Consider the following 15,152-nt stretch of genomic DNA (forward strand, 5'->3'; position numbering starts at 1 on the left):
CTGTTTGAAATTTTTGTCTCTTGATTATTTAACTAATTTCAGTACAATTAGTCAGTTTTCTCCAGGGCCATTTTACATTAGCATCTAATTGAAATATTTTTTCTCATTGTGACAGAGTCCAAAAGTGGTACTCACAATGAAAAAGCAATGCAGTAGATTAAAATAAACTAATCATGTGTTTGAGTCTCCAAATCTTGACATTAAACTCAGGCTGTAAATTAACGGAACCAAATAGCACATTACACTGAACTGCCTTCTGCAAAAAGCTTTCACAAGGGAGACTGATTTGAGAGATTCAGCTCACAGAAAATGTTTTTCCTTGCACTTTGAGAGGTGGGATTTAAGCTGGGTGGTTAGCAAAGGATTAAGGCACTTTCCTGTGCCATGAACCCAGTCCAAATCACACCACCACCTCTGGGCTACTTTTTGAAGAAGAAAATTATGTGGGAAATTCCAGATACAGAATTCCAACATACCATGCAGTTTGGCTCTATAAAAGAACCAGTTCATATTTGTATCATACTTGATATTTTAGCAGACACAATAAAAATCATAAGCGCATGCTTATTTAATGGATAAGAGTCCACCACAATCATAACCAGTGCTATTGATTGTAAGAAAAGTATGGAACCACATGATGCAAACACATAAATTCACAGCAAGATTAGAAATAATTAAAATTTTTATAAGCATATTCTTGCAAGTTGCCAAGTAGTAAAACTGGAAAATTCATGTTGTTCCTCCCATTTGAGTTAATGAACAGCATTTGTATACTCATACCTAACCAACTAAATAAATCTCTGCAGATTTTATCTACCTAGATATTGTGCCTGACCACAAATGTTACTTCTGTTCTGTGCATTTGTGCTGGTTTTTTGGGAGGATAAAAATGCCATCATGGCCCCTAACACTTGTTTATCACTCTTTAACCAGTATTTGATCCATGATACCTTTTCTCTAAAATAGCAACCTAATGAAAGAGCTTTGGGTCCAGCTTATGCTTCTCAAAAGGGAGAGTAAGACAGAAGGAACACTGCCAAATCATACTAAGAAATAAAGTGTTTGGGATCCTCATCTGTTGATCTGTTATGAAGGCTAGGGAAGTCCAAGCAATAGCAGCCTGCTTCTTTGTCAGGGCTACCAAGACAGTTAACAATACAATTCAGTACAAAATAGAATAAAAAACAATGCACCAAAGTATAGGATGGAACCAAATGGGTGTTGGCATCCACCCAGCAAAGAAAAAGGAGGTGATTTTTAATTGTAGTCCCATCTCCTAATTCTCCTAATACTTCTGCAGGAATCCAGTGGGGGGGGGTGTGTGTTGCAGGGTGCTATGAGGGGACTAGAAATTGCTGAGAATTGCTTCCCTTCTCGCCTGTTCCACTGACAGATGCCCGCAGACACTCACAGCTCACATCACAATTCAACATCTGGCAAAACAAAAGCATGGCAAAAACAAAATCAAATTCAGCTGTCAGTGAATAGAGTGTTTGGCACATGAGAACAGTAGCTCCTAACATAGAAAGGTAGGTGCCTGGAACAACCCTTTCCCCATGTCTTCTGAGGAAATACCTTATTGCTAAATTCTCAGATCTCGCAAATTACTTTTTTGGTGTCATCCAAATTGAACAGCGACCCATTTTAGAAGGCATTCTATGTTTCCTTATGCACACAAAAATGGCATATGCATTTGGGTGCGTATAGGGGATTGATTGTTTTAGTATATCATACTTTGATCTGAACTGCAGAACAACCAGAACATCCCACCAGATGTCAAAGAGAACAACAACTACCAGACTTTTAGAAGACATCTGAAGGCAGCCCTGTTTAGGGAAGCTTTTAATGTTTGATGTATCACAGTATTTTAATATTCTTTTGGAAGCCGCCCAGAGTGGCTGGGGAAACCCAGCCAGATGGGCGGGGTATAAATAATAAATTATTATTATTATTATTATTATTATTATTATTATTAACCAGCATTGGAGCTACGGTGGTAAAACTGGCCTCTCCTTTCAGTCAAGCTTCCAGGAGACTTGATTTCCAAGTCAGGCTTAGGCAAACTTTGCCAGTATCACTAACAAATATTTGGGAATGTGTACATTTAAGGGTGTATTAAAATGAGGAGAAACATTTAAATTAAAAGGGGGGAAACCAGTTGATTTGGAAATCAATATTTCCAACCCAAGTCTCAAGCACTGCTCAGTTCTTTTCAGCCTCCATTTCTGACTCTAATTTGAGGATTTCCTCTTTCTCAAACTTTTACTTCTTAAATCCAGTTCCTTTTTTTTCAAAGAGCTAGATATCTATTTTCCTTTGCTGTTATTACTCTCCCTTTGCAAGTGGTTGTCCATTTTTATCCCATTTATATTGGAATTGTCTTTAAATCACTGTAACTTATAAGAAATGCCTTCCTGAACAATAAGCTTCTTTGGCAGAAAGGCATCTTTAGCTGTAGTTATTTATACAGTGTGTTGTTCATTTCCATTATATTCAAGAAACAGAAAAGGGTTTATTTTAGGGCAACTGCAAAACTTTATTTAGAAATTCTTGATATAAAACAAGGCAGACTCTTAAGGTTGTATCCAGTGAAATTATTCCGTTAGCTCAGGCACTTCTGCCTGTGGATCAGGACTTCCTTTCCCTGTGTGCCCTCAACCCTCTAAAGCAGATTTGGGGGAACACATGGGGAGTGAGGGATGCCAACATTAGCCCTAGTGCTAATAGGATGATTTTGTTGGAGACAGCCCTCAGATTAAGAGATTAATATACACTTCTGAACCAAGAGCCTGGCTCACTCGTAAAAATTACAGATGTGCATTTGTGTTGTCTTTAGTTTAAAGGTAAAGGTAAAGGTACCCCTGCCCGAACGGGCCAGTCTTGACAGACTCTGGGGTTTGTGCGCCCATCTCACATCTATAGGCCGGGGGCCAGCGCTGTCCGGAGACACTTCCGGGTCACGTGGCCAGCGTGACAACGCTGCTCTGGCGAGCCAGAGCCGCACACGGAACGCCGTTTACCTTCCCGCTGGTAAGCGGTACCTATTTATCTACTTGCCCCCGGGGGTGCTTTCGAACTGCTAGGTTGGCAGGCGCTGGGACCGAGCAGCGGGAGCGCACCCCGCCGCAGGGATTCGAACCGCCGACCTTTCGATCGGCAAGCCCTAGGCGCTGAGGCTTTAACCCACAGCGCCACCCGCGCCTTTAGTTTAGGATCATGTAAAATACATGTGTGTAGAAAATGGGCTAATACTGCATATTTATAAACCAACTACGTGGAAGAGGAATTGTTCTTCTCCAGGATGTGAGACTGGGATTTTGCATCATCTGTGCACAGGCTAAGGAACTGTATAGCATTACAGACTCCTTAGCAGCTGACATGTCCCATTCTAGGCTATGGTCTTATGGAATTCTAGTGGAGTAGCTGTGACAAATTAATGTGAATTTTAGACTGGGTGCTTTGCTTTGATGTGGCACATTTTGGTGTGTTCTCCTAGTAGCAGTCATGTTTGAGCAAGCTTCAGAAGGTGAATATCTGAGATCTAAGATCATGGCTTTTGAGAGGAGCTACTGGAAAATGTTGGACATGGGGATATTTAGCCCAGCCATAAACTCATGGGGGGAGTGTTGCTCCCGTCTCTAACAACTAACAAGGGCAAAGTGCTTTTATATGACTTGAAGTGGGCCATTAATACAACAAGGGGCTTGTAGTCCAACTTCAAAAATTCCATTCATGCAGTAAACACAGCGTGTAACAGAAATGCACAAGAAATATTAGAGCTGTTGTTGTAAACTACTTGCAAACTACGTGGCCAAGCTACGTTGTCCACAAGAATGTATGGCAGCCTGCAAGGAATGAAGTAACACTAATATTGCCAAACTAGGGGATTGTGCAACTGAAAGGCCACACTACAAAGCTTGGGGGCTTCTCCAGCTTGGGGGGTCAGAAGTTCTGTTTGACAGGACTAGGCACAGGTCACTGCTCAGAACTCGTGCTCCTCTTGATCCATTCTGAAGTGATCTTAGCAATGCACATTTTTTATTTTGGGTAGGAATGAATGTGGGGGAGGATGATTGAGGTCACAGCCATTAGTTCTGCCCCAGTACTTCTTGCATTTGCACAGAAGTCTCTGCATGTACACCTGAATGTGTGTACGCTTTCTACATGTGAACCCTGGGGGAAAATAAGGGCATGGACCACCTGCAAAAGACACTCTGAAGAACCTATGGGTATAGAGTGGTAAATAATAATAATAATAATAATAATAATAATAATAATAATAATAATAGTCATTTCTACCCAGAATAAATACTTGAACAGGATGTCAATTCACAGAAGCAGTTCCTCTGATGATCTGCTGTGTCTTATCATTGGTGTCTTGAGGCAGTAATATTGGATAGACCTCTAAGAATGAAGAGATGAAATATGCACTGAATCTGTGCAATATAATTGTCACACCAAACAGCAGCTTACTGGGGGTAGAGTGGATATGGGGGTAGAGTGGATTAGAGACAAAAGAGAGAGAGATAGTAAAGATGTCACCAAGTGATTTTTCTTATTATGCAATGATCACTGGAACATGTTGAGATGCCACAGACAAATGAGAAGACTGAAACTCACCATGTGCTGGCCCAATTCACATTTCCTCAGTTGAGACATTCTGTAGTAGCTCTCAATCTTCTTGCACATCTGTGTTGTTTCAGAGCATTCAAAACTGACAGAAGTGGACTCACGTGTAGTGGCCTTTGTGCATCAGCATATGTGTGTCAAACTCTGAATTAAGTCTCCCTAACCACAGCTTAATCTTTGTCCGTATGTGGCCTGCTCCCTGGTACACATTTGGTCTGAGTAAACCAGTTCCATATATATTATACCATGCAGAATGCCAGTTCTGCAGTTATAAAGAAGGCTGAATTTGACATTCCATATTGAACACTAGTGGAAGTTTTACGTTTTGTGACATTATTTGATAACGAAGGCACAAGAGCCCTTACAGTGGGCAACTGGCTCTCAGTTTTATTCAATGTTTCATTAGGTACATACATTTTGTCACTGTATATGACAGTGTATTTGATATGAATGTCTAAATCTGCCTAGAAGAACAGATGAGCTTAAGATACTTGGTGTATTACCATAGGGATGAGAGAAAATTATAAAACCAATTAGTTCCCTCCAACTGTGGTGTAAGTAGTCACTAGAAACTACTGACAAATTCTTACACTGTGTGTTGTTTCTTTCTTGCAGGCCTATACAATTCAGGGACAATACGCTATTCCACACCCAGATGTGAGTTTTACCTTCATTGTTTGTATAAGAAGTTTGCTTTCTTATGTCATCTGCATGCTACTGCCAAATGCAACAAATATTAATATTAGAAATTAATATTAATACAACTTTTCTCAAAGTAAATGGCCGTGTGTAGTATTGGTATTAGCCTTTAACCTATTAGCACTCAACTATACATCTGCTGAGGACTTGGCCTGTTGTGAAATTATTGAAATTATTCTGTGCTATCCCTTTGCTACCTTGTGCGTGTGTAAGTGTGTGTACAACACACAAACACACACACACAAATATGCGTTTTGTGCCTCAAATATTGGCCATTCAAAACCTTTCCCTCTGATTCTCCTTCCTCATAAATTGCCCGCAAACAGATGCATCATTCTAAGTTATACATTTGCTTATTTGGTAATATAGAGAATATACCCAGAATTGTTAAACATTGTGTGCTTCTCTCAGACTTCACTTCCTGAGTGATTCTACAATCTGTCATTGTAGATATCCTCAGTTATAATGGAAAAGATGTCTGAATACCTGATGATGCTGAAACCCTTCCTCCCAAACCTAGGGGAAAGAAATAATGTTTAAAGCTGGTCATTGTTATTCATGTTCTGGCACCCTGTCCATGGAGCAAAGTGAACAGATGTACTTATATACTTAGCAAAGGTTTGATTTGTTTCTTATGCATCATCATCTCTGAAAAGAAAAATAAGCCACACCTAGACATAATCTCCTAATGTTATTTGGAAATGTTTCTTTGGTGAGGTTAGAGATTGGCGGAGAGAACGAATCTGTATTGGGTCGGCACCATTCCAGTCTACAGGAGGGAGCTCAGTTTTACTTCTTCTTCTTAAACAACTCTTGTGTTTAGCATAACATGAAGAAGCATTCCAGCTTTGCCTTCTTCTGGAAATGAGAAGGCATCTTTTTGTATGGAGATATGTGGGCCTTCACCTGTTATCTGAAGTGGTATAACCAGGTCTGAGCCAAAACATCTAAATAGAGAACATAATATTCTGAGATTTTTTTTAAAAAATCCTTTTGGGGGGCTTACTGCCAATGATGGAGAATTTCAGGCAGAGGGGAGACTAAACAGTGGAAAACCTCTCCCACTTCTCCACCCACATATAAGGTGGGGAAATTTGCTTGCAACAGTCAATCCAACCCAATATTAGTATTATGAATATTGTTGAACGTAGCCATGGCCTCCACCCCTTCCAGTCTCACACCTTTAGCTCATTGCACACTTCATCTATCAATAGGAACAAACTATAGAGTTTTATTCAACAAATGAAACTGTTGAATGGTGCAAAATGGTGAAATGTCTATCACAGCCTTACAGCCCAAAAACAGCATGAACTTTTTGCTCAGTTTTGGGGGCAACCCGGACTCAGGCCTAGAGAGAACTCGGCCTCAAGTTTTGCGTTGGTCTGAGGATATGGGTTTGCAGTGGCAGCACCAGAAGGAGGAGGAGGAAGTTATTTTGGACAGTTTTCTTTTTGCATCCAGCTGGGTTGTATGGCTCACAGTGGCACAGTGCTGTGTCTTCTGTCAGGTAAGGCAAGTGACAGGAAAAATTTGGAAAGGAGCTGAAGATAATAATAAGGAACCTACCACTGTGCCCAGTGTATAGCAGGGGCATGAATATTGTGAACAGGAATCTTCACCTCACCAAATACATCTCTAATCAGAAATGGTACAGAAAACACCAAAAATTAGAAACACTTTTCAGATGATGAAAAGTTAACTCTTTAGGTTAGAAAGTAGGAGGCTCATACCCTACAGATCCTATGTGGCTACAGTTGGGTCTATTGACTTGTTGTGAAGACCTTGTTGAGAGGACCTGGAGTGTCTGTTAGACAAGGCAGCGGGGATAATCATGGTGGGAATAGCCATGAAACAAGGCTGGCACTGCTGTTTGCTTTCATCTCAAGCCACCCTCTCATCCTCAGAAAGGAAATGTACAAGTCCTCTTCCTGCTACAACATAAAATATTCCAGTTAAGCTACTAACCAAAGAGGAACTTCCTAATAATAGATTTACACAGCAACCAGAAAGCCAGGATTGCACTGCTTGCTTCATTAATTCAAGTGGTTGAAATAGCAGGGCATCGTGTGAAGGGGAAAATTCTGCTACATTTTTTAAAAAAGACTTCCTTAGTGGTCCTGTAATAGATATGGATCAGAAGGCAGCTCATAACCTCTAAAAGTCAGAAATGGCAAGAGCATAGGGATGATGGCAAGGGATGTCACAGGCATTAGCCAAAAGGTACTTGTGACATTTGTAGAATTTTTTAAAAAATGACCAGAGCTTTGGAAAGTATCACATTTTCCTAGAAACAAAATATTGTCGTTTGAAAGCTGGAAAAGTCAGATATCTCTACAAGACAAACATTACTCCCAGGGAAAACATCTCTATCTTACGCAACTGACAAATGACAACTTGTGCACTCAATGCACAAAACAAAATAAGTAATTTAGGTTGCCATAGGCTTGCAGTGCAGAGAAAATTAGACTCACTTAATTCCCATTTCAGGAGGGCTTAATATAGAACTTGTCTTTCTGCAGATTGCTTCTCTGGCAGTCCTTTTTCTGAATACTGTACTTGTGCATATATTTATATCTCTGTATTTGACTAGAAAAGGACACAGTTCTCATGCTGCACCAGGACAGTTTCAACGAACTATTGAGGAAAATCCCAATGCTTTTTCCTGCTATGTACCGTATTTTTTGCTCTATGAGACTCACTTTTTCCCTCCTAAAAAGTAAGGGGAAATGTGTGTGCGTCTTATGGAGTGAATACAGGCTGCACAGCTATCCCAGAAGCTAGAACAGCAAGAGGGATTGCTGCTTTCACTGCGTAGTGATCCCTCTTCCTGTTCTGGCTTCTGAGATTCAGAATTATTGTTTTTTTCTTGTTTTCCTCCTCCAAAAACTAGGTGCGTCTTGTGGTCTGGTGAGTCTTATAGAGCGAAAAATACGGTAATTCTTTGTTCTGCTGAACTTGTAGGCCAGGCCAGCCATAAATATAGATTCTCCCTGCACATTGCTGTGACCCTAAGTGAACTCGAGGATCACACCCAGAGCCTTGCCATTTTCATCTATTCTTGCTGGAATGTTTAGATTCTTGAGCAGTTTCTATTAATCTGTCTATGCTGTAGTTAAATAAATACCAATGCATTGTGGGGGGGGGGGACTTATAAATTTATGTTAGAAAACACATTTGCCAAAAGGTTCTATGAATTATTACCTTTTTCTGTTTTGTGAGCATTGCATACATTGATTTCCTGATCTTCCATTGACAGTGTTCAACTTAACCATTTTTTCCCAGTTAAGGTTTACTTTATAGCCCCAAGGTTCCCAAATAGCCTAGTGTGTTATATCAGTTGTTTGATTTATCACAAAAGCATCAATATTATGAGATGGCGCACTGAGATTTTATACACCAACCCTTCTTTCAAAATTGTTTTGCATTTGAATTAAAGGAGTTTAGCTGATTAGTTATCTGGTGCTTTAAAAAATCTGTCTTAGAAGTGTTCTTCTTGCAGAAAGAGCCTCCCCAACCCCCACCCTGCAATTTTGGCAGGGGGTCCACCTCCCCCATCAGACCTTATGCTATAGCTGCTCCATTCCTCTCAACTCTTGATGGAACATTTTCAAGGGGCTGTTAAGGGAAGTCCAGTTTCCACCATATTTAATTCTGGATTGAACCCATTATGTTAAAAAGTATTTTGGATTTACTAATGAAAAGAATGACCCTATTTTCTTTCAAAATTATTTCCACTGCACTGAATAAAAGCCACATCTGGTGAAGTGGCTAGAAAATGCAGAAGAATATGCCACCCAGTGGGTGGAGCAAGACGAAGAAATTACACTGATCAGGAAATGCTGTGTCTCTCCTAGGAGACAGAAAGAGGACTTTCAAAGGAAACTCTCTCTATAGCTTTGAAATCTCTATAATTTCTTTTTCCATATATTCACACAGACCTTTTTATTAAATCTACTTCTCTTACTACCAGAATTAGTGTGGCTGCATGCGGTGTAGGATAAGCCTAAATGAAGAAAGGTAGTAGAAATGGACAAGAAATCAAACTGTTATGAGCAGAAACCATGCAAACTGGACAAGGATGGTACACAGGGGAAATGGTTCATTGCCTCCTTTCAGTACAACTGTGTGGGAATCATGCTGCCTCTGACCTTAGGAACAGAGATAATTTGCTCTGAAAGATGCATTTCTTAAGGGTAAATTTCAATACATGCCAGACTTTTGAGGGTGATATTTGCTTTGAGTTTCATTTGAAAAGTCTTATTAGTTACTTTAGGTTCTGATTTCTATCTGTGAGCTTCTTTAAAAGTGGAGATAATTTGCATGCCATTTTCTTCTGGTGTTTTGCTTGCCAACTCTGACAATGGATTGAAAGCTCTATTTTTCAAACTCCCCTTTACCTTCCTACCTGTCTTCTTGAATAGCCTCCCAGGTGTTCTGCCTTCAGTGCTTCACCCTGACTATTACCAAACCAATGTCAGACTTCCCTGCATCCCTTCCCTCCGATATGCTGCAGGAGCAAGAGTTTTCCAATTATTTTTGCCCAGAATTGAAAGTATAAGCTTCCCATGCCTTGCATTTCAGGGGGCTGGCTTGACTGGCTTAGTAGATTTGTTGTTCCTATGCCATCTAAAGAGGGGGGGGCAATGGGGTGCCCTTGAGATGTTGCTGGACTTCAGTTCCTGTCATCCCTGAGCATTGGCCGTGTTGGCCGGGGCTCATTGGAGTTGGGAGTCCAACAACACCTGGAGTTCACCACATTGCCGACCCCTGAGGAATCGTATTACTCCCCAAGCCTGCACAGCAAAAATTTGAAAGTGGACATGCTTTGCCATTATTTTCCTTCTTGGGTAATAGCAGAGATGCCGCGCAAAATGTATTCCAGATGCACTCCTCTTTATGAGCTCTTTGTTAAGGGGCTCCTAGAAGTCTCTGAGCACAACAAGGGATGAACGGGGTCTGAAATACATACCTATTTTGGCCAAACCCACACACATTGGACTTTTCACCTGGCCTACATACGTCCTAAACCCGCACTACTGCTTTGGTCCCTAGAACGTTTCCTGCCATGGGCACCAAATACCAGCTCCAGGAGCAGTTAGCTCCTCTGCTAAGGTGCCCAACTTGCTGCTGAAAGTGCTTTATGTGTGCACTCTTGGTGGTACAGATGTTTCCCAGTTTTGTTCCAGAAGATGCAAGGCAGAATTTTATTTAGTTGTTTTAGCTACAGGGATAAAAACACCAAAACTAGGCTGCTGTATTTCAGACCCTGATCGAGCACAACTGCCACAGATTTGGGCATTACCGTATTTACCCAGGCCAAGTCCTTCTGTTAAAGCTGTGTTTGCCATGTTTCCACATGGCTTCCTGGTGTTTTTTTTCCTTTTAATTATAATTTTGTTCTTAGTTTTTGGTGTGACTTGTATTCTATAACAATAACCTTCTTAGTTCTAATGTCCCTCCTACCCCTCAGCAGTTGACCAAGCTCCACCAGTTGGCTATGCAGCAAACCCCCTTTACTCCCCTTGGACAGACCACCCCTGCTTTCCCTGGTACGTACCCAAATACCCTTTACAGATTTCCTTCTCTTCTTACCTATGCAGTTTCTCTTTCTTTCTAAGTTCAATTTGTTTAATGGTTTTTTTAAAAAAAATAGGATCTGTAACCAAAGTTGCAAGTATCAGTTTGAGATATGTTAAAGCACTAGAATAATCATCCAGTTTTTCTTCATTGTGGGTATGAGTTCAATCCACTCATGGGCATTTTTATCTACTTTGCTCTTTACCTTGCTGAGAAATAGACAGGTTATGCGTCTGCAAGTCACCTGCTCATTTTGTCTGCTGCAAGACATCCATGTGGCCAACAACACTTTGTTTATGGGGGCATTGAAAGTGTCAGTTGAGAGGATGCAAATTCCTTTTAGTTCTCTGTCATGGTTTTGGTCACTGTTTGGTCACTGTTTATTCATGTATTCAAAGACATGAATTCATTCTTAATTAATGTTTAGCAGGTGAAGCTCATGCTTTCATGAGAAATACTGAGAGGGAGCCGTTACTCTAGTGGATAAGCCCTTTATTCGAAGCATGGCGAAGACTTTAAGGGCTTCTGACAGAAACTTAGTAGGTGCTATTGTGCCTCACAAATGTTAGTAAATTATTAAGTAAAGTGAAATCATTTCAACGGAACACTCAATTAGTAGATACTACATTCCATGTGTTACGTTTATCTATTTAATATATCTTCATTTCATTTGGGCGATCACAAAATGCGTGTTCTGCCATTTTGTTCATCATATTTTGAGCTTCCTAGATGAAGTGACATTGCTTATCTCCTCGAAGGCAAAAAACATTAAATCTGTTTCTTCTTTGCTCTTCAGGAGAAAAGCTGCCCTTACATTCCTCCGAAGAAGCTCAAAATCTGATGGGCCAATCATCAGGTAAAACAAAGGCTATAGGCAAATACACAGGGTACTATCTGCATTTATAAATATTTTTTTCAATTGGATTCTACCACTTTTGTAGCCACTTACAAATTGACTGCTCAAGTTATGCTGATGAGATAGTTTGACTCTCAGTGGGCATTAATATGTTAGTATAACACAATATGAACTGCTTAAGCTATAATGGTATACAGTGAATCCTATATTTTTTTTTTAGAAAAACACTGGGATAAAATGAAATTGCAGAACTGAAATGTCTCCTCTTTTACAGAATAATTGCTCTGTATAAGAACAGGATTTTGGCTCCTCCTGCTTTTTGTTTTCAGTCAGCCTGTGAAACTACTCTCCTCTGAGCCTCTCCAACGTCCTATCAGTGGGTTTTTATAAGCACTGGTCAGGATCCAAAACTGATGCAACTAGTTCTGTGCACCTTAGTGAGCTTTGGGTTTTTGTACATTGAACAGCAACCCTCCACTTGACACACTGCTTTCAAACCTGATATAATAATAATAAGAAAAAGAATTTATTATTTATACCTCGCCCGTTAATTAATCAAATGTTAAAAGCTTCCCTAAAGAGGGCTGTCTTCAGATGTCTTCTAAAAGTCCGATAGTTGTTTATTTCTTTGACATCTGATGGGAGGGTGTTCCACAAGGCGGGTGCCACTACCGAGAAGGCCCTCTGCCTGGTTCCCTGTAACTTCGCTTCTTATAATGAGGGAACTGCCAGAAGGCTCTCGGCGCTGGACCTCAGTGTCCTGGCAGAACAATGGGAGTGGAGACACTCTTTCAGGTATACTGGCCCGAGGCCATTTAGGGCTTTAAAGGTTAGCATCAACACTTTGAATTGAGCTCGGAAACGTACTGGGAACCAATGTAGGTCTTTCAGGACTGGTGTTATGTGGTCTTGGTAGCCACTCCGAGATGCCAGTCTAGCTGCCGCATTCTGGATTAGTTGTAGGGTTTGGGTCACCTTCAAAGGTAGCGCCACATAGAGTGCATTGTAGTAGTCCAAGCGGTAGATAATCAGAGCATGCGCCACTCTGGCAAGACAGTCCACAGGCAGGTAGGGTCTCAGTCTGCGTACGAGATGGAGCTGGTAGACAGCTGCCCTGGACACAGAATTGACCTGCTCCTCCATGGACAGCTATGAGTCCAAAATACCGCCCAGGCTGCGCACCTGGTCCTTCAGGGGCACAGTTACCCCATTCAGGACCAGGGAGTCCCCCACACCTGCCCGCCACCTGTCCCCCCCAAAACAGTACTTCTGTCTTGTCAGGATTCAACCTCAATCTGTTTGCTGCCATTCATCCTTCAACCGCCTCCAGACACTCACACAGGACCTTCACTGTCTTCACTGGTTCTGATTTAAAAGAGAGGTAGAGCTGGGTATCATCTGCATATTGATGAACACCCAGCCAAAACTCCCTGATGATCTCTCCTAGCAGCTTCATGTAGATGTTTAAAAGCATGGGGGAGAGGATGGAACCCTGAGGCACCCCACTAGTGAGAGCGCAGGGGTCTGAACACTCATCCTCCAACACCACTTTCTGGATGCAGCCTAGGAGAAAGGAGTGGAACCACTGTATGACAGTGCCCCGGCTCCTATCCCCTCTAGATGGTCCAAAAGGATGTTGTGGTCGATGGTGTCAAAGGTGGCTGAGAGATCCAGCAGAACTAGGAAACAGCTCTCACCTTTGTCCCTAGCCCGCCGGAGATCATCGACCAGTGCGACCAAGGCAGTTTCAGTCCCATGGCTGAATCCTGACTGGAAGGGATCCAAATGGTCTGCATCCTGCAGGCGTGCCTGGAGTTGTTCAGCAACCACCCACTCAATCACCTTGCCCAAGAATGGAAGATTTGAGACTGGGCGATAGTTGGCCATATTGGCCGGGTCTAAAGTTTGTTTTTTTAAGAAGCAGTTTAATTACTGCCTCTTTCAGTGGGTCTGGGAAGGCTCCCTCACAGAGAGAAGCATTCACCACCCCGCGGAGCTCATCGCCCAGCCCTTCCCAGCTCGCTTTTATGAGCCAGGATGGGCAAGGATCAAGGAGACAGGTGGTTGGTTTCACTCGTCCATGCAGTCTATCCATATCCTCGGAGGTAACAGATTGGAATTGACTAGACAGGACTCTAGCACTGTCCCGCCCCAGCCCTACTCCCATGGTGGCATCTACCTCCTTCTGAATCTGAGCGATTATATCTGCAAAAAAAAACTTTGCAAAATCATTGCAGCAGATCTTGGGGCCTCCTGCTGCTGTTTTCTGCAGATGCAATAGAGGCGGTGAAGAAGGTCTTCTTTGTCGTCGCTATTGCCACTTGGTAGGCTTGACGTTGAGATCTAACCTTAGTCCGGTCAGATTCAGAATGAGTTTTCCACCACTGGTGCTCTAGCCATCTCAGTGATTGTTTCATCACCCTCAGCTCCGAGGAAAACCACGAGGCTGTCCGGGCTCCATGCAATCAGAGAGGGAGCTTCAGAGCCAGACAGTCAATACCCCTGGTTAGCTCCACCAGGGACACCAGGGAATCAGCTGAAAGGCCATCAACATGGGATAAAACATCCCCTACCACTCTCTGGAAACCATTTGGATCCATTAAGTGGCGGGGGCGGACCATCCAAATTGGTCCCACCTCCCTGCAGAGGGGAAGGGTTGCAGAGAAGTCCACTTGCACCAGGAAGTGATCTGACCATGGCACTTCTTTTGTTTTGCTTTTACTTAGTGTCAGATCACCCACATCCATAGAGGTGAACACCAGGTCTAAGGCATGTCCGTGACTATGAGTTGTGCCAAACTTATTCAGGGACAGCCCCATGGAAGCGATGCTTTCCACGAAGTCCTGAGCGGCCCTTGTAAGGTTGTGTCAACATAGATGTTAAAATCCCCTAGGACAACCAAACTAGGAGGTCTCCAGGAGAACATCTGCCACGACCTGAAGCAGCTCAGGCAGGGAATCCTTGGTGCAGCGGGGAGGTCGGTACACCAAAAGGAATCCTGTACTGCCGTATTGCCCAACTTCCAGAACATGCACTCAGAAAACTGGGTCTTCCCAATAGGACACCTGGTGTAAACTAATGACTTCCTAAAAATCACTGCAATCCCACCACCCTACCACCACCATATGACCTGAGTAGCTTAAAATCCCCCCACCAAGCATCTATTTGTTGTGAAAAGTCACAAGAGCCGTATGAATACGTTCACGTTTTGCATCACAACTTGTGTTGGAGAGGGATTCTGATAAAGAATAGCATTACAGGAGAATATGGTTAAAGCCCCTTCCTGAGCACCATGTTTCCAATATGAATTGGGATTTAGTTTACTTTTTAAAATGGTGTCTCAGCTCCAGAGGTAGCCAAATGCTGCTGCTTACCTGTGGTTTTTTCATCT

General features: G+C 42.2%; 1 protein-coding gene across 32 annotated transcripts in view; it reads left to right on the forward strand.

Moving 5' to 3' along the window:
• PCBP3 (poly(rC) binding protein 3) overlaps nt 1-15,152 on the forward strand; it is a gene marked incomplete at both ends in the record, with an annotated part of 78,463 nt that overhangs the window by 49,374 nt on the left and 13,937 nt on the right. For 17 of the 32 annotated variants that reach the window (XM_082206659.1, XM_082206648.1, XM_082206669.1 and 14 more), the window contains 3 exons: nt 5,245-5,286; nt 10,799-10,877; nt 11,702-11,761. In XM_082206659.1, coding sequence (XP_082062785.1) covers nt 5,245-5,286; nt 10,799-10,877; nt 11,702-11,761 — 181 coding nt within the window. The remainder of the gene's footprint in view (nt 1-5,244; nt 5,287-10,798; nt 10,878-11,701; nt 11,762-15,152) is intronic. The other 15 variants (XM_082206651.1, XM_082206657.1, XM_082206664.1 and 12 more) reach the window with 4 other exon arrangements.

The sequence above is a fragment of the Podarcis vaucheri genome (assembly GCF_965113315.1).
Source record: "Podarcis vaucheri genome assembly, chromosome: 1".
Classification (NCBI taxonomy): domain Eukaryota; kingdom Metazoa; phylum Chordata; class Lepidosauria; order Squamata; family Lacertidae; genus Podarcis; species Podarcis vaucheri.